We start from the raw sequence: 17,776 nt of genomic DNA, 5'->3' as shown, positions 1-17,776 counted from the left end.
GTACAAAAAATTCGGTTTTGCTGTATAGTTGTAATATTTTACTATATTATACTTTTCTCAGAAATAGTTCTCCATTCATCAACAGTTACTATTTGATTTTTATTAAATTTAAAGATACTGTCATGTCCTTGTATGAGAATGAATTTGTCATTTCAATTGTATGTTTTGTGAAATTGGGAAATTGAAGACTGCTTCTTTAAATAGATGAAAACTGTATCTGTTTTACATCTGTATGTACTGTACTTGCAGGTACCCTACACCATCACAATACCAAATTGTGTGCAGTACCCTGGTTGCAAGATTTCCTGTACTGAAGGACAGAGCTCAGAATTCGTCAGGATATGTACGTATAGATTTCCCTTGCATACACTTAGTCCATGGGCCAAGAGGCGAAAAATTGGTTATTGGTACCATCTCAGGTGGCAATACCTTTTTGGTGCCATTTTGTTTGTTGGGCATAGATATGCTTATCAAGCTATGATAGCATTTCCAAATATGAGTAGCTTAGTCCTAATAAATGAATTTTTGACCAATTTGGTCTCGTTTTTATATCCCTATACTTCTGAATTGAGGCTAACCGCTATAGATAAACGCCAAATAAATTCAAATAACAACAACAAAAAAAAAAACAAAGAGCACGGTCTTCTGTATGTCCATGGAGCTCATTGTATGTCCACGGGTGTTCTGTTGTAAACGCGGTGCGCTTAGTATTTATTCAAGGCGGCGAAGGGAATATCCAAAGCCTATGATACAGTGTATATCCCTTTATCTAAAAAACAAACAAAAAAGCAATTCCTCGTGGATGTTATCATATCTAAACTTCCTAATAAAAGGGATTATCTATACTGTTTTTACACTACCCTTTCAACAAATACATCAGTTTTAAACAAAAATCACTCTGCTCATGTACAATATTATTTATTATAATGTATTGTAGTGTACCGGTATGTTGTTTTTGCATTATCTTTCATTGTTGGATGGAAATAAAGCGACAGTGGCGTGGCATTAACGTTTTCACTGTAGTGTTTTCACCGGAAAATGATGAATAATTGAAAAATACGGCAAAATCCACTAGGAATTGTTTTTTTGTTTGCTTTTTAGATAAAGGGATATACACTGTATCATTAGCTTTGGATATTCCCTTCGCCGTCTTGAATAAAGACTAAGCGCTGTGGACATCATAACCCTTGGATATTCCCTTCGCTGCCTTGAATAAAGACTAAGCGCACCGCGTTTACAACAGAACACCTGTGGACATACAGAAGACAGTGCTCTTCTTTCTATAGCGGTTAGTTTCGATTCAGAAGTAAAGGGATATAACAGCGAAACCAAACGGGTTAAAAATTCATTTATTACGACTAAGCTACTCATTTGGAAATGCTATCATAGCTTGATAAGCATATCTATGCCCGACAAACAAAATGACACCAAAAAGGTTTTGCCACCTCAGATGGTACCAATATCTGGCCTGGCCCATGGACTAACTGTGATGTGCCTCATTGGACCTGATTGTACAATTGTATAATTGTGTAGTACATGTACAGTATATGTACATGTATGCCAGGTGTTTTCCATTTGATCAAGATTGGCCTTGTTAGGTGCATGGAATCACCAAGGGGATGTGAGGTAAGCAATTTGTAGTGATTTTTATTCAATGTGTAATATTAGGAATTCCTTTAGTTGAGTAATGAATGCAAGTACATTTTTTGTTGCTTATATAAAGTTACGATTTTCATGTTTCATTGAAGGATACCTGGAAAGAGTCACTCATCAACAAATTCAAATATGAGCGGTCTCCTCTGCAGAGTAACGATGTTCTGAAGAAGAAGGAGGTATACGGCCACAAGAAGGCTGCAGTGGATCGGAATCAGCCACCCTCTACGGTAAAACGTGTCAAGCGAGATTCTGTAGAGGTATGTATCATATCCCCTGTACTTGTGTCACTTTAATATAAAATGGTCATATTATAAAATGGGTTCAAGAATGTAGCCAATTGGAAGCGCCGAAATGAGTCACGTGTGCGTGTATCAATATCTTACTAACATGCACGGCCTGACGTCACAACGTTTACACTAGCAGTGCACACTCAATCAGTTGTTAAAGTGCGTCGCGCGCTACTATACGCGCTGTCAATCCTGTAAACAACTTCTAGTTCGGGCTGCCGGCCGGCTTTTCTTGTGTGCATAACGTGTGGCGTACGTATACTCTTATACGTACAGTACTTATATGTGCGGGATTTCCGAGTGCGACGTGCGTAAATGTTTGGGACAAACATCTTCGAACATCTTGACTCTTGAGCGAGTGCTACATGTAGCTGACTGGTATTGACCCACAAAGGTACGTGAAAAATGCTGTTAGTTTTCGACCCATTTTATAAAACAAATGATGCACAGGATTATTTTGTGGCGTTAGTGGAGATGCAGCTCACTCTTGGGTATTTACAATGTAGTGCAACATGCACTCGGCTTCGCCTCGTGCATGTTTCACAAATTTTGTAAATACCCTCGAGTGCGCTACATCTCCACTAACGCACTCTATCCTGTGCATCATTTGTATAATATATCGTCGCCGGTCACACGAACCGACGAATCCCTCAGGTTTGCGTAGGAATGACAATTCGAGAAAATCGCGTTTGAAGTTAACCCATTTTTGACTTATGGTTGCTACACTTTCATGTCTATAATTTCCAATTATTTTTGTAGTACATCAGACTTCAATTCTTGCTGTAACTTGTGAAGTTTTTATCGAATTGTATTGTTAACAAATAAGCGGGAAATCGTCAAAGAGCTGCATGCATGTATTTTCGGTCTGCAAAGAACTTGTCATTTTCCATATGTGTCCATATGTACATGTACATTGAGCGTTGTCATTGTCAACACATGTATTACATAGTACGCGCACTGTGCGCGCGGTCAATGAACCGTTGAATCTCAAAAATTACACGCAATGCGCACTGATTCGTCGGTTCGGTGACCGCTCGTACTAGTACGCGCGGTCACCGAACCGTCGAATCGCCCGATTGTTTAACACACGCGTCTATGGGGAAAGCAAATAATTTTCACAAATGGAATTACATGCTTCTACAAAAGTGATAATTAGTAAAAATTACACCGAATTACACACTGAGAATTTCAGAATATGTAGTATGGAATATCTACTATCGAAATGATTGAAAATCTCAAAATCGAAAATTTGACCCAAAATCGAGTGATTCGTCGGTTCGTGTGACCGGCGACGATATGTACTACATTGTATACAATGACACATGTAAGTCCAAGTGGAAAGGAGGATTTTTATGCCTCCGCCACGAAGTGGTGCTCGGGTTGTCCGTCCGTCCGTCCGTCCGTTCGTCCGTCCGTCCTTCCGTCCGTCCGTAATGAATTTTGTGGACAGGGTAACTATCAAAACCTTTTGAGGTATCCTAATGAAACTTGGCATGTATGTGTATTAGGGAGTGAAGTTGTGCCTATCAACTTTTGGGTGCACATGCTCAAGGTCAAAGGTCAAGGTCAAATGCTTAAAATTTCACTTTTTCCCCCATATCTATGCAATGCCTGAAGATATTTTCTTGAAACTTAGTGTATACATGTATTACCCAAGTAAGATTCTCTGGTAAAAGTTTGGGGTCATGAGGTCAAAAGGTCAAGTAAAATGTTAAAATTTCACTTTTTTAACTCTCTATCTTGGAAATTGTTCAAGGTATCTTTATGGAACAAATATATGCATGTACTGACTGGCCATGGTTATCTAGGGAATTTGGAGTTCGTGGGGTCAAAGGTCAGGGGTCAAAGGTCAAGGGCAATATTTCAAAATGTGACTATTTTCCTTATATTTATGCAATGCCAGCAGGATTATTTTTTTAAAACTTGATGTACTGCCTGTATGCATGTAATGTATAACCCACTAGATATTCTCTGGGATTTTTTTTTTTTGCCAAGAACTAGAAGGTCAAAGGTCAAAAGGTCAAAGATCATGTGAAAGTGCTGAACTTACTTCTTTCTCCATATCTCGGAAGTGGCTCAAGTTATCTTTAAACTTAGTATATTTATGTATGTTCTGCCTGACAGATGAAAATGATAACAATTTACTGTTCAATACAGAAATTGCACTTTTACTCCATACCTTGAAAATCTCTCAAGTGTGTAAACTTATGAAAGGGTCAAAGTCGAAGTTAAAGTTCTTATAAAATATGGCATTAATTTGCATTTTATGATACATGTATGTCAAGGTTATGTACTAGTGGTGAATGAAAGAGGTAGTTATCAAGAGTATATAAAAGGAATTTCATAATATACCTGTAGAAACAAAAATCTCCTTTTTTAAATGAATTTTTGCAATATATCAGTCATTTTAATGTAATTTGACACCCTAATTATTAAAAATGCTAATTTATGCACATATAAATTCAATTTTTTTTTTTGTACATGAAATGAAAATTTGTGTACTCTGATATGAAAAGCAGAAAAAAAGCATTTTCACCAAGATTTTTCATTTTTCTGATGTTATGCATTTGCATACCCTGATTGTGCTATTGACCACTACAGAAGTTTTTAAAATGTAAATTAGTATTCTTTATTCAAAATTGAGTTTCAAGAGGGTTATGCCTGCCAATTCTAAGTATTGCCATTACCTAGGTGCTGTGCGCAGAGCGGCATTTTAGATGCATCCTGGGATAGCTCTGGGGACAAACTCACCCCTGTTTTGACTGCAAATTCACTCAGGTCATGTCCTGTCTTTATCCAGGGGTATTTTGTTGTTGTCGTTGTCGAAAATTTCTATGCTTTCCTTCAAGGACAAGTTCACCTTCATTAACATAAGGATTGAGAGAATGTAGCAATATTAGTAGAGCACACATCTTTGAAAATTTGAGGAAAATCGGACAATCTGTTCAAAAGTTATGAATTTTTGAAGTTTTTGTGCAGTCACCGCTGTATGAGAAGACTACTGCAGTGTATGATGTCACATGCATACAACAATATTAGGAAAATATAAAGAGAATTTGACAAATTTCATCTTTTGAAAAAAGTACACATTCCCTTGACTTGTTATACTGACATATGTTATGGGTAATATTATTCCCATTGCCTTTAGAAAGAGGCAAGTCAAGTGCTCTTTTATTATGCGAAAAAAGTGAAAATATGTTGAATTTTCTTTATATTTTCTTTATACTGTTGTACTCATATGACATCACGAGCCTTAGTAGTCTCCTCATCCAGCGGTTCCAACACAAAAATGTTAAAAATTCATAACTTTTGCCTCGATTGTCCAATTTTCCTCAAACTTTCACTGATGTGTTCTACTAATATTGCTGCATTCTCTCAATCCTTATGTTAATGAAGGTGAACTTGTCCTTTCATGTGACCAGCACATTGAAGCCTTGCAGTAGAGAATCATGCCTCTAGTGACTGCAAATCAGTAAAATTTTGAAATTTTAAACTCTTTTTTTAGTTGAATTCTAAACAAAGAAAAAAGCAGAAACGAAAGAAAGCAGATGAAAATTGCGTTGAATTTCATGGAAACCAAGCATGCGTGAGACAACAGGAAGCGACAATGGCACTGAGGAATCTTACAGTGCATCTGTGACATGGCTTTTTAGCATGCGCAGAAGTTTCCTGCCCATTTGAGAAACTGAAAATTGAGATATGAGATGTCTTTTGTTACCCCAGGGATGAAAATGTGATCACTGCATGTTGTACTTGTATGGCAACTTGTATTCATTTAGATTTATGAGTACTAAGAAGGTATTTTTCTTAGCCAGTACTGTTATATTTACAGTGTATAAGAGCATCAATCTGATCTTCAAAGTTGATTTATTAAAAAAAATACAATACAAAGGATCTGTCATCCTCATGAGAATTGAAGTTCATTTTAATAGATACGAATCCAAGTTGATTTGATGAACAAAATGTGTGTTTGCTATTTTTTTCCTAATGTTCATCTTTCACCACAGAAGAAGAGCCATGTGATGCCACAACCACACTTGCCCAAGGAAACAAAACAGGTACTGTAAAAGTGGTTTCTTTCGCGGTGGTTTTATTTTCGCGCTTTGAGGTTGAACCGCGAATTTACATGTAACATCACGGGAAAATGTTTTGAACTCGCTGCTTGTTACAATACTATTGCGCACATGCACACATGAAGATTCCGCGCAAGGTAGGTACAAGCATGTTATAAAGTACTCGAGAGACGGGATTTCAGGTAAACCTACATTTTATTGTAATTTCTATTTAATAAATAAAAGAATAATTGGATTATAGTTTGGGTTTTCATGTGCAAAATAAAACAGTTTTGACCGACTGTGAATTCACAGATTTTGCCGCCCGCGAATTTAAACACACACGAAAAAGTCGGCACCGATGGAAATTGCAAAAGTATCTGTACGCGAAAGAAACCACTTTTACAGTATGTGGTGATGTATGTCCTTTAATGAGTTCAGTATTAGTGTTGATATCATTCACCAGGAGATTAATGAATTAGGTAAATGGTTTTGATTTAATAAGATATTTTTGAAGTTTGATTTGTAACAGAAGAAAAGAATTGCAATGCCTTGTAATTTTTATTTTTAATGTTTTAGTGTTTTTAATTGTGATTCTGCAATTAGCCATTTCAGTTGGGGATGAGGTTTACTCATAGAGATAATATGCTGACATCTCTGCAGGCATAATACACAATCCCCAAGTATTCATAAAACCTGCAATGTACGCAACAAATTTTGCATATCAGTTGAATTTGACTGATGGACAATAAGAAAACTGTATGGAAATTTCTGGTTTTACAGTATTTAGCAAGAAGAGGGCATTCATTAAATTCATCATTATATACACAGGGGAATCCCGTTATAATGAAATCCGATACGAGATGGGGTTGCTAGCCTGTATGGATGAGAAAACACTGAATCTGATTCAAATAGTCATACAGTAGTAGCAAGTGAGAGTGTGAATCTGAAAATTTGTGTTATGTAGCTCCCAAATTTTCAGCTGTCATTATTACAGCCTTCATCAGTTGAATGACCTGTCTTCACATTGATCGTGTGACTGTCAGTAAGCAGGTCATATTAGACTTTTGGAAGTTTGTAGCGCCCCTGTCTTTATAGAGATGGTCCGTTGGCCCTGATGTACATTGCTTCCTAAACTTCCCTTTCAAGATATCGAGGTTTCCAGTCCAAAACCTAAACCTTAGTTAGGAGCATGTGATGGTCTGGAAAATTTGATGTGAACGTTATGTGCAACTTCAGAGGAGTCGGAGCTAAGAGACATCTTTGTTTAAAGACCTAATAAAATGGTTTAGAAATTTTTTTCTTAATGATGTAATAATATTAAATGTTAAATTCTAAGTAATTTTGTGGTCGTACAGGTTTTTTTTTTTACTGTTCTGAATTTTGTTCTATATTTGTTAACATAATGGATGCAATTTCCTCGGTTTTGGAAAACTTTCTATACTTTCGCCCCATGCGGCGCACTATCACTTCTAAATTGTGATGACGTCAAAGATCGGAGTCGTCGATATCGACTGTCCGACCAGCCTAGCCATAGCCAGCGAGCTAGCAAGGCAAGCGCAGCGCAGCGACAGCACCGGCTGGCGGCTAGCGCTGGCGGGGGAGTGAGCTAGCGAGCGCATAGCTAGCGCTGCGCTGCACTATTGTCATTGGCTAAGCCTTTGGACAAAAGAATATTAATGAATTGTATCGGATTTAATACTGCCAGTATTACAGATTACAACTGTGGTACGCTTGAATATCCATTATTTTCACTGTAAGACCATGAAGACTGTGGCGAGAAAAGGATACTTCGCACTCGGACAGCGCTAAGCTTACATAGATTTGTAGGCAAACTCGTGAAATAGGCCCCACCACTGCGTGTCTGTACTAATAGTACTACGGTGACTCGCCTGTTTATACTCGTGAATTCAGCTCCACCGTGTGGCGTTCATCGGTAGATAAGCACGGCGGTGGGGCTTCCTTCCACTGTATAATACTCGTGAATGCGGCGAAAAGGACTACCTAATATGTCCCTCGACTAATTTAACGGCCAATTTAACCATAAATACAACCCTACTTAACCCTAAGCCCCAACCCTAGGACCTACCCTTGCTTGCTATAAAGGCACGGGTGCACACGCACTGCGGTAGGGCCTATTTCACGATAGCCCCACCACTGCGTGTCTGTACTAATACTACGGCGACTCGCCTGTTTATAGGCCTAGGCCTACTTGTGAATTCAGCCCCACCGTGGCGTTCATCGGTAGATAAGCACGGTGGTAGGGCTTCCTTCCACAGTATGATTTGTATCATAAAACAAAAACTACTCGACCAAAATTGACGATCATTCTTGGTATCGTTTTTCTTAGAAAATGGCGCATCTAAATTACTGATAACAATTATTGCAGAAATTGACCATGGGAAACTGGTTAGGCCTTTTTTTTTTTTTTTTTTTAAGCCACGACCCACCCTGTAACATACTCTAATCCCCCTAATGTATAGAGTGTATCCTCTGTACTACTACCAAAGATTCTGCTACTATTACTACTTACTAGTCTACTAGACCTAGTGGTACTAATACTACTACTAGTAGTAGTACTAGTAGACTACTACTACTAGTAGACTACTCAGGCTTTCAAGTGCTCCTACTTTTCCTACTTTTTCCTACTTTTTTTACTGCTGTTCCTACTTTTCCTACTTTTTTGCTCAAAATCCTACTTTTTCCTACTTTTTCCTACTTTTTGGATGAAAAGCCCCGCAAAAAAAAAAAAAAAAAAAAATGTGCAAGGCTACTTGAATAGTTTACATTCAGAAATGATGAGTAGACTCTAGTTGCAGATGCTTACTGGTGGGGAGAGCCTCTGTCTTCAACATGAAAGAGGGATAACACAAACCAATCAACCACAAGACTGCTGCCAGCCTCAGCTTTTGCTCCTGTGTAGATGTGATTGATCCCACTGATATTGCAACCTAGGACTTGGAGCAGTGCTCAACCAGCTCTCATCATCGCTCAAAATTACCAGGTAAGCTTCCCATATACTTAAAAGTAGAATTTGACATGTGACTTCCAAAGAATACAACTGAGAGAAAATGCCACCTACAGCCAGTTTTAATGAATGTAGAGTTCAAGCATATCATGTCTCATGCATGTGCTGGCATGCAAATCCTCAGAAACCAGAAATTTTCTTTGCTAAAATATGATTTACCACGTCAGTCGTAAAGGTCATGTTAAAACAAGAAAATACACCTCCAGATCCCTTTGCCTGAAATCCTTCAGTAATATATGTTTTGATAATAATTAACAATGATTGCAATATGACAAACTTAATATGAAAGTAAGTTTTTCACCACAGAAACTAGATCTGGTTGATGTGAGGATGAGTAGATGTGAGGATGAGTAATGCCCAAGAAAGCATAGATCGGGAGGGACCCATTTGAATGAAACTTGCATATTACTGAAGCTAAATCAAAAGCACTCCAGTTACATCAGTTTGATCTTTTGGTAAGAGTTCAAGAAAAGAAAATGTAAGTTGCCAAAACTGTCAAAAGAAAAAACTTTGAAGACTTATGAGGTTTAACATGAGACATATGACTTGTGATATCCATTTGAATCATGGGCAGGTGGTAGATACAACTACTAGAAATCTTCCTTAATTCATCTGAAGTTAAACAGCTGAGGAAGGTTAGTCGCTGAGAAATCAGATGAACAAGAAGAAATGTTTAACAGATCCCACATATTGTTAACAAGGAGTGAGAACAACAGTGATTACTTAGCCATCTTGAAAGATAAAGACTAATAGGAGAGCAGAAACCTCTTTATGGACAATCTTAAAAGTTGATGGCTTGTTACATCTTACAAGTATTGTTTAAGATGTTGAATTGTATCGTAGGTGAGACATACATTACCTCGAAGAACTTAAAGAAGAAAGTAGGAAATGGAGGAACTTCATGGAAAACAAACACAAAAACAATATTTCAGTATTGTTTAAAGATTGATTGAAGTTGAAACCATGGGACATTGAAGTCCACTTCCTGGAGACACTTAGACAGAACTATCAGAAATATATAGAGAGAAAAGCCATCTAAAGCATACAGGTGTACCTGAAAAAACCCAAATAATCAGGAAAGATGATGAATGTATATTCCACAAATAAGATCAAGTGTGTGAATGTTTTAAATTGAACTGCCAAGATCAGTTTGTTAAGTTTTGAGGAACCAACTTGCAGAAAAATTAGAAGCCATGATGTCTTTTTATTCCACAGATCTTGCAATTTTTTTTAGTTAAGGCTGAAAATCTTTTTATTACCCAGCTAGTTTGAACAAGATGCGAGAAAATGGTAGAACAGAAATCCCCTATAAGTGGTTAAAATGTGATGGATCATTTGAAGTGACATCCCAAAATATTGAACCATTTGAAAGAGTCTTGGTAAAATGTGAGACAGGGAAACTTTTCTTAAAGAAGAAAAAAATTGAATGGATGGATGTGTATGCCAATTGTGTCAACTTACAAAACTGTAAGTTGAAGGTGAAAAGCAAAAGAATAGTGGAGAGTATCAAAATTGAAAGGGCACAAATACACTGTATTTAAGGGGGGGGGGGGAGGTGAGAACTGCATGTAAATTTACAGATCATCTAAGAGTGTATTTGCTATCAAATGGCCAAAAAAGTTTGTTAATTGGAATTTGCTGAGAAATCAGAGAAGCTAGCAAGGACTTAAATGATAATGACAGTCACTGTTTATTCCCCAGATCTTGCAAAAAGTAGTTTATAAAATTGACAAGCTGAAATACTGAGCCACCAAAATATCTGGAGAATGAAAAGCAGAATCTAAACCTTGTAAAATTTCAAAGGCTGAAGGATACAATATTCTCAAAATTTTATGAAGAAGTTCGATTTCAAGAATATTGAATGAGCTTAAAAGTGTCTGGAATGATATTGCAAAATGGAGAAACTTCCTGAAAAGATCAAATAGCTATATGTGTATTCCACAAAAAGGGTCATGATGAGCTGAAAAGAAGTTGAATGTAAAGAATTATTAACTATCTGCAGTGAATTTGGCAAAGATTGCAAACAGTAGACAGTCATTGCAAAGTACAGAATGATAAGTTTCTACCCTTCTTTCTAAATTAACAAATGTAAGTTCATTCACGAATAAATAGAATGTAGCATCTACAGAACACCAAAGAAATGAAATCTGATTTATTTGTTATCCACGGAAAGAAAAAATAGTCATTTTTGCTACCTATAAAGTCGGTAAGACTACAGACAAGAAGAAACAAAAAGCAGATTGGTACATACATGCATGCTCCTCACATATTGTAAAGTGGAGTCATTTGGTTATATTAGTCTTCTGTTACTCTACATGTGACAATACTACAAGTTTGTACATTGCCCTGATTGATACTGAAATGTAAAGTATTTGCTTTTCTCTCTCTCTCTCTCTCTCTTTGGATGTTTTGTGTTCTATTGGTTAAAGTGTTTCAAATTGAGCTTGCCTTATGTTTCCATCTATATCATATGATTATACCAAGATAATCCATATTATTGGAAATTCAGTGGTGGACAATGTGCCATAAACTCACAGTATTTGATTGTATAGATTTGTAGTGGGCCAGGATTTGCAAAATAAAGATGCTAATATAATGCATTGGTAGATATAACTTCACTTCGTAAGGCCTCACTGTCATGGGAAAACCCATTCCTCATGCATGTCTTGCCAGAAATGTAGTATGATAACACATGCTCTCAGAGACTAATACTGACAGCTACATATAAGAAGTTAAAGTAATCCTGTTATTTTAAAATGTTTGAACACATGTTATTTGCTTACATGTATTTGAAATTGAAGGTCTCTTGAAAAGTTAGTCTCTTGCTTATCTCATGGTCATTCAGCTGGAACTTGAAAACATACTAACCTTGTCTTGAGCATCACTTGAATAGCTTTGTCAAACATCTTTATTTCCAGTCTTCTTCACACTTTGAAATGAAGCATATCTTCACAACTTCAAATGAATGTAGATAAAAGTGTCATCTTTTTTTTTAATTGCTTTTGTCAAATATCCTTATTTCCAATCTTTTTTCACATTTTGAAGTGAAACACATATCTTCACAACTTCAAAACATTCAAATGAATGTAGATAAAAGATGTCATCTTTTAAGTATGAAAGTGTATAACGCACCTTTGGCATTAATGTAGAACTTACACATCATGGAATGTTAAATGACATATTTTGTGGGATGATATGTGACCGTGCTTCACAAAACCAACAATAAGTTGCACACACTGATTTTGTGTTTGGACTAAAAATAGGTGATATGGGCCAACCCAGCCAATCTTGAGTTTTTCATAGTTTCTGAAAGAGCAAGTCTTCTATATTGTACTTTAGTTTGGGATCATAAAAAGAAAGGGAAATTGTGTTTTTAGCCATTTTTTTCTGGAACACTGGTAGAATAGTGTGATTAGGTGTTTCTCATAGAGTCCTTTTCATTTCTTAAAAACTCTGTCCATACTCTTAACTTTCAGCTCCAACAACTTTAGAAAGGATGATGATACTGCTTTGAAAATTGGCATTGATCATCTACAGAATGTGTTAATAAAGCATGCACAACTTAATCAGATAATCTCTTCCTTGTTGTTGCTCCAGTGGTTAACATCCTGTTATTTGTTCCATTCATTGCAGAGCTAGCACGGCTTGATAAAGATTAAGCACTTGAAAAGACGCCATACTTCAGAGCCCCTTTTCTCAGTTCACATTTTCCAGAGTGTGTGCTTTCATTCCAATATTTTTGTTTGAAAAGATTTTATTTTCTGCATTTCATATTTTCTTTCAGAATAACAAAAATAACAAAGGCAGGTTCAATTACACAAATACAATTCTGAAAATTATTGACATATTACATAGTATGTCATATTTTGTATGTAAAGACAAATGAAACGTTAAATAACATACAAAATGTTTATATGGCCAATAATGACTTAATTCACAGTACAATATATAATATATACATATGATGCAGAGGGCCGCCGTTTTAAGCCGTGCTTGAGCAGACGGACAGCCAGAGTTAAATTACCATTTTTTATTGTAGTACTTGAACACTAATACAGATGGGCCATGTTAAAGTGCATGTAAATCCAGTTTTATACAATTACTTGGTAAACAGGAGTGGTGCCTGTGAGTGCGTGTGCAGGTGATGAAGCGCGAAAGTGTTGATGGTCAGCACTTCTAAGAAAATGATTGGATATGTTATAATATGGGCGAAGGGTCAAGCAGCAAAGTAAAAGAAAAGGAAAAGGGGGTGGACCAAATATTGCCTTGTTGTTGAGTATAAGAGGTACATGTTTAATGATTACTGTACCGTATGATATTGTGCCAAGAAATATTTCTTTGTATTTGCCTTAAAGGAATAGAGAGATGTGCACTGTTTTATGTGGAGAGGGAGTGAATTCCAAATATCAGGCCCGTTATGCCGAATTGATTTTTGAGCTAATAGGAGTTTAGGGTTATTCAAATGGAAATCATTACGATGGCGCGTGGGATAAGCATGGACATCCCTGTTAAGGGAAAATGCGTTGTGGAAGAGTGGGAGTAGATTTTGCGTGTATTTGAACATAAATATTGCTGTTTGAAATTTGTGTATATCGTCAACTTTAAGAACTTTTAGTCTAAGGAATAATGGATCAGTATGTTCTAGATAATGTGAGTTGGTACATATTCTTATTGCCTTTTTCTGTAAAAGAAAAATAACATTTACTTTGGTTTTATTACAGTTTCCCCAGACAACATTACAATAATTAATGTACGGTAAGATTAATGCATTGTATAACATAATGAGTACTTTTTCCGTTGCAAAATATTTTAATCTCCGAAGTATTCCAATGGCTTTGGATATTAATGTGGTTATATTGTCAATGTGGTTATTCCAATTTAAGTTGGAGTCAAGGGTTACCCCTAAGAACTTGGTTGATTTTTTTCCAATAATGGGCATACCATCAATAATAATGTTATTAGGCATTATCGGTTGCAAATGTGAAGTATTGAAGTTTATAAAACACGTTTTATCTATATTTAGTGATAATTTATTGCATTTAAACCATGTAGAAATTTTTGCAAGCTCAGAATTAAGTATATCAACTAGTGTGTTTAAACAGTTGTGAGAGTAGAAGACACTGGTATCGTCCGCGAATAATACATAGGTGAGAAGGGTTGAGGAATTTATGATATCGTTGATATATATAAGAAAAAGTAAAGGTCCTAAAATGGATCCCTGTGGTACACCGCAAGTAATATATGACTTAAGCGAGGTACTTGAATGAAATGCTACGTATTGCTGACGTTGGGATAAATAATCTCGGAACCAGGAAAGAACTATTCCTCTTATGCCATAATTATGTAGCTTTTTTAATAAAATTCCATGGTCTATTGTATCAAAGGCCTTGCTCAGGTCCATAAAAACTCCTATCACGTGCTGTTTGTTCGCAATAGAATCGATAATTTTGTCACAAGTTTGAATGATTGCAAAATCTGTAGAAAAACCTTTGCGAAAGCCAAATTGGTTAGGATTTAAAATGTGGTTATCAACCAGAAACTTATACAAACGTTCATGTGCAATCTTTTCAAGGATTTTGGAAATGACGGGCAATAATGAAATTGGGCGATAATTCTTTATTTGGGACGCATCATCTTTTTTGTGAATAGGGATTACTTTCGCAATCTTTAAAGAATTTGGGAAGATCCCAGTAGATGATGATAAGTTACAAATATGTACTATGGGGGTTACTAAAAAATGTATTATTTGTTTTAGTAAATGCATACTTAATCCATCATGGCCACAAGATCTGCTCGACTTAAAAGATCGAACAATATTCAGTATTTCATTTTCATTCGTGGGAGTAAAGAATAAAGAATTATTATTACTTTCTGGAAGGTAATCTGTAAAATTTCCAGCGTTTGGAAGTATTGTTGAGGCGAGATTGGGGCCTATGTTGGTAAAGAACTTATTAAAACAATTTGCAATGATTTCAGGGTCGTTAATATCTTGGTCATTTTCGGAAATAACGGTCGGGAGTTCTTTCTTTTTATTCTTAATAAGGTCATTGATAGTTCGCCACAGTTTGGTTTTACTGTCCTTATTTGATTCTAATATGTCTGAATAATATCGCTTTCGAGATGCCCGGATTAATGTGGTTAATGTATTTCGATATGTTCTGTATTTTGCTTTGTTCTGTGGTGTTGGTTTACGTAAGGACATTTTATATAAGCGATTACGGGTGAGTATAGAACGCATTAGCCCTTTGGTAATCCATGGTTGTTTTGTTTTTGCGCGATTGTTCTTATTAACTAAGGGAATACGATTATTATAATAATAATAAAGAAATTTATGCAAAAACATTTTGTAAGATAAATTCGCGTCATTGACCGAAGTCACATCTTGCCATTGTTCGCGTGATAAATCAGATATTAATGAATTAATATTTTCGTGAGATTCTTTTCTTCGCGTTCTATAGCATTTTTGTTTTGGTTGAACGTTTCCAATCTGCTCGTGAATGGTAAATATTGGAAGATGATCAGATATAGAATAAAGTATGCCATTAGTATAGTTTTTATCAATAATGTTAGAGAAGATGTTGTCGATTAAAGTCTCAGTTGACGTGGTGTTACAGATTCTCGTAGGCTTATTAATGTGAGGATAAAGACTACTTAATGATAATGTGTTATGAAATCTAGAAGAATTATGGTTTGTCGTACTTAGTAAATCAATATTGTAATCCCCCATTAAGAACAAACTTTTATTTTCATGAATAATTGTATTTGAAAAAATTTCAATGCTGTCTAGAAATAAATCTATTTCGTTATTTGGTGATCTATAAATAATACCTATAATAATATTTTTAGTTTTATCATTTATAATTTCGACGAATAAACTTTCAACACCATTAATGGATAAGTCAGGTCGGAGTTTGTAACGAAGTTGATTATGTATATACAAGGCTACTCCACCTCCTCTTCCAGTCCTTCTATCTGCACGAATCATATCATAATTTTGAATACTAAACATATTTGGGGAGACATAATGCAACCAAGTTTCAGAAATTCCTATTACGGAAAAGGCAAAATGGTGAAGAGAGTTTAAGAGCGTTTCGATTGATTCAAAGTTCTTATTCAAGCTTCGTGAATTGATATGAATGAGGCTGAAGTATTTATCTATGGAAAAACTGTGAACAGATCGACTGTCATTTCCAGTTTGGGTGCAAAATTCGGAATTGAATTCGTCAATTGTGAAGTATTCACTATGATGATCTGTTAAATATTGGTCCTCAGCTTCGTGTGCAGGTTCGTTATTCATTATTCAAAGGAGAACACCACGGAAGAAATGGAGGCCATTGAACACAGACGCGCGTCGTACTGTGGGTGAGTGCAAGTGAATGAGTGGAAGGTTGCCTATTGTGTGTGTGCATCTCGCGTGCGAGAGGGAAAGATACAAAATGTTTAGCTTTACTGGATTCGGACAGTTATAGCAGACTATCTTTGTGAAGTGCAGGAAATATTAGGATAGGTTAGGAGAAATCATTTGAATCGAGTTATACATCATTTTAAAGCTTAAAGTTTGCTCTTTCAGAATCTGCTCTTAACTAAAAATTCATGTCTAGCGACTTTTTGTTGGTGTTGTGATGCAGGGTCACATACTATTGTATATGGAAGGTGTTCATGTCAATCACAGAATGATGTCTTTTCTATGCAAGTATTGTAGTAAGTTATCAAGATTTATATCGCCTGTACGGTTGAACATGCATTTGTGTTTGTTTCCTTACGTTGTTCTAATGAATGTCTGCCTTTGTTGTATTTTTCAGGCTCTCCCAGGAGCAAAAGTGAGGCTGAGGCAGCAGGGTTGTGAGTACAAATTAAGATTTATTTGTAACATCAAGAGTTCTGGTGAGTATCGACAAAAACTACTCCAAAAAGCCTGCACATGTCCTGATTTATTCCTACTTTTTTTTCTAATGTCCTACTTTTTCCCTCTCATGTCCTACTTTTTCCTACTTTTTCAGAGATTCTGTTCCTACTTTATTCCTACTTTTTTACACTATCCCGCTTGAAAGCCTGCTACTACTACCGGTACTAGTTTAACTTGTTAGCGCCGGCCAACAGGCCAGGCCACAGCTGGGACGCTCCCGCTTGCGGCGGCCGGAGTAGCGGCTCACTTCGTGAGCGAGCTGGGTCTGTTCTTCTACTACTTACTAGACAAACAGTTACAACTTACAGTGTCAATCATGTAGAATACTGTTTATCCTTTCTAATGTTAAACTATGGGGGCAAACCACACATACCACTCTGTATTTCCCAGGCGATCGTTTCCGTGAGGTCTATTCTCGGACTTGGTGCCATGTTCATACGCTCTTGCACTGGCAGCGGGAAATGCAGCTGGTTCATATCGGTAAGGTGCAGCCCCACGATAACGTTCTGGTTCATCGGCCGCCTCTCCCTCCCCATCTTCCCCTTCAACTTCATGTGCCTCCTCTTCTTCTCCGCTATCGTCAGAGCTGCATTCTTCATCATCATCATCATCATCAATGTCAAAGTTTACCCATATAGGGGAAGACATTATGCTTGAGGTACCAGGTATTTGTGCAAGCTAACTTAGTGATAATGTACGTGATATGCATACATGTCGACAGTCAGTGGATCGACCGGGAGCGCACATCCCGGGCGCCGGGCCTGGCCGGGCTAGCTAACGTGTATGCGCGTGTACCAAGCTAGTAAATCTAAGTGCTAGTGCTGAGCGGCGTCTGCTAACTGAGCAC

The 17,776-nt window shown here is 36.7% G+C and overlaps 1 protein-coding gene across 1 annotated transcript in view; it reads left to right on the top strand.

Moving 5' to 3' along the window:
• Window positions 1-17,776, top strand: part of LOC140229518 (uncharacterized) — a 37,813-nt gene that overhangs the window by 2,191 nt on the left and 17,846 nt on the right. The window contains exons 3-5 of the mRNA XM_072309766.1: window positions 250-343; window positions 1,749-1,913; window positions 5,951-6,001. Coding sequence (XP_072165867.1) covers window positions 250-343; window positions 1,749-1,913; window positions 5,951-6,001 — 310 coding nt within the window. The remainder of the gene's footprint in view (window positions 1-249; window positions 344-1,748; window positions 1,914-5,950; window positions 6,002-17,776) is intronic.

This window comes from Diadema setosum, chromosome 6 (genome assembly GCF_964275005.1).
Source record: "Diadema setosum chromosome 6, eeDiaSeto1, whole genome shotgun sequence".
Lineage (NCBI taxonomy): Eukaryota > Metazoa > Echinodermata > Echinoidea > Diadematoida > Diadematidae > Diadema > Diadema setosum.
This window is presented reverse-complemented; position numbering and strand designations above follow the sequence as displayed.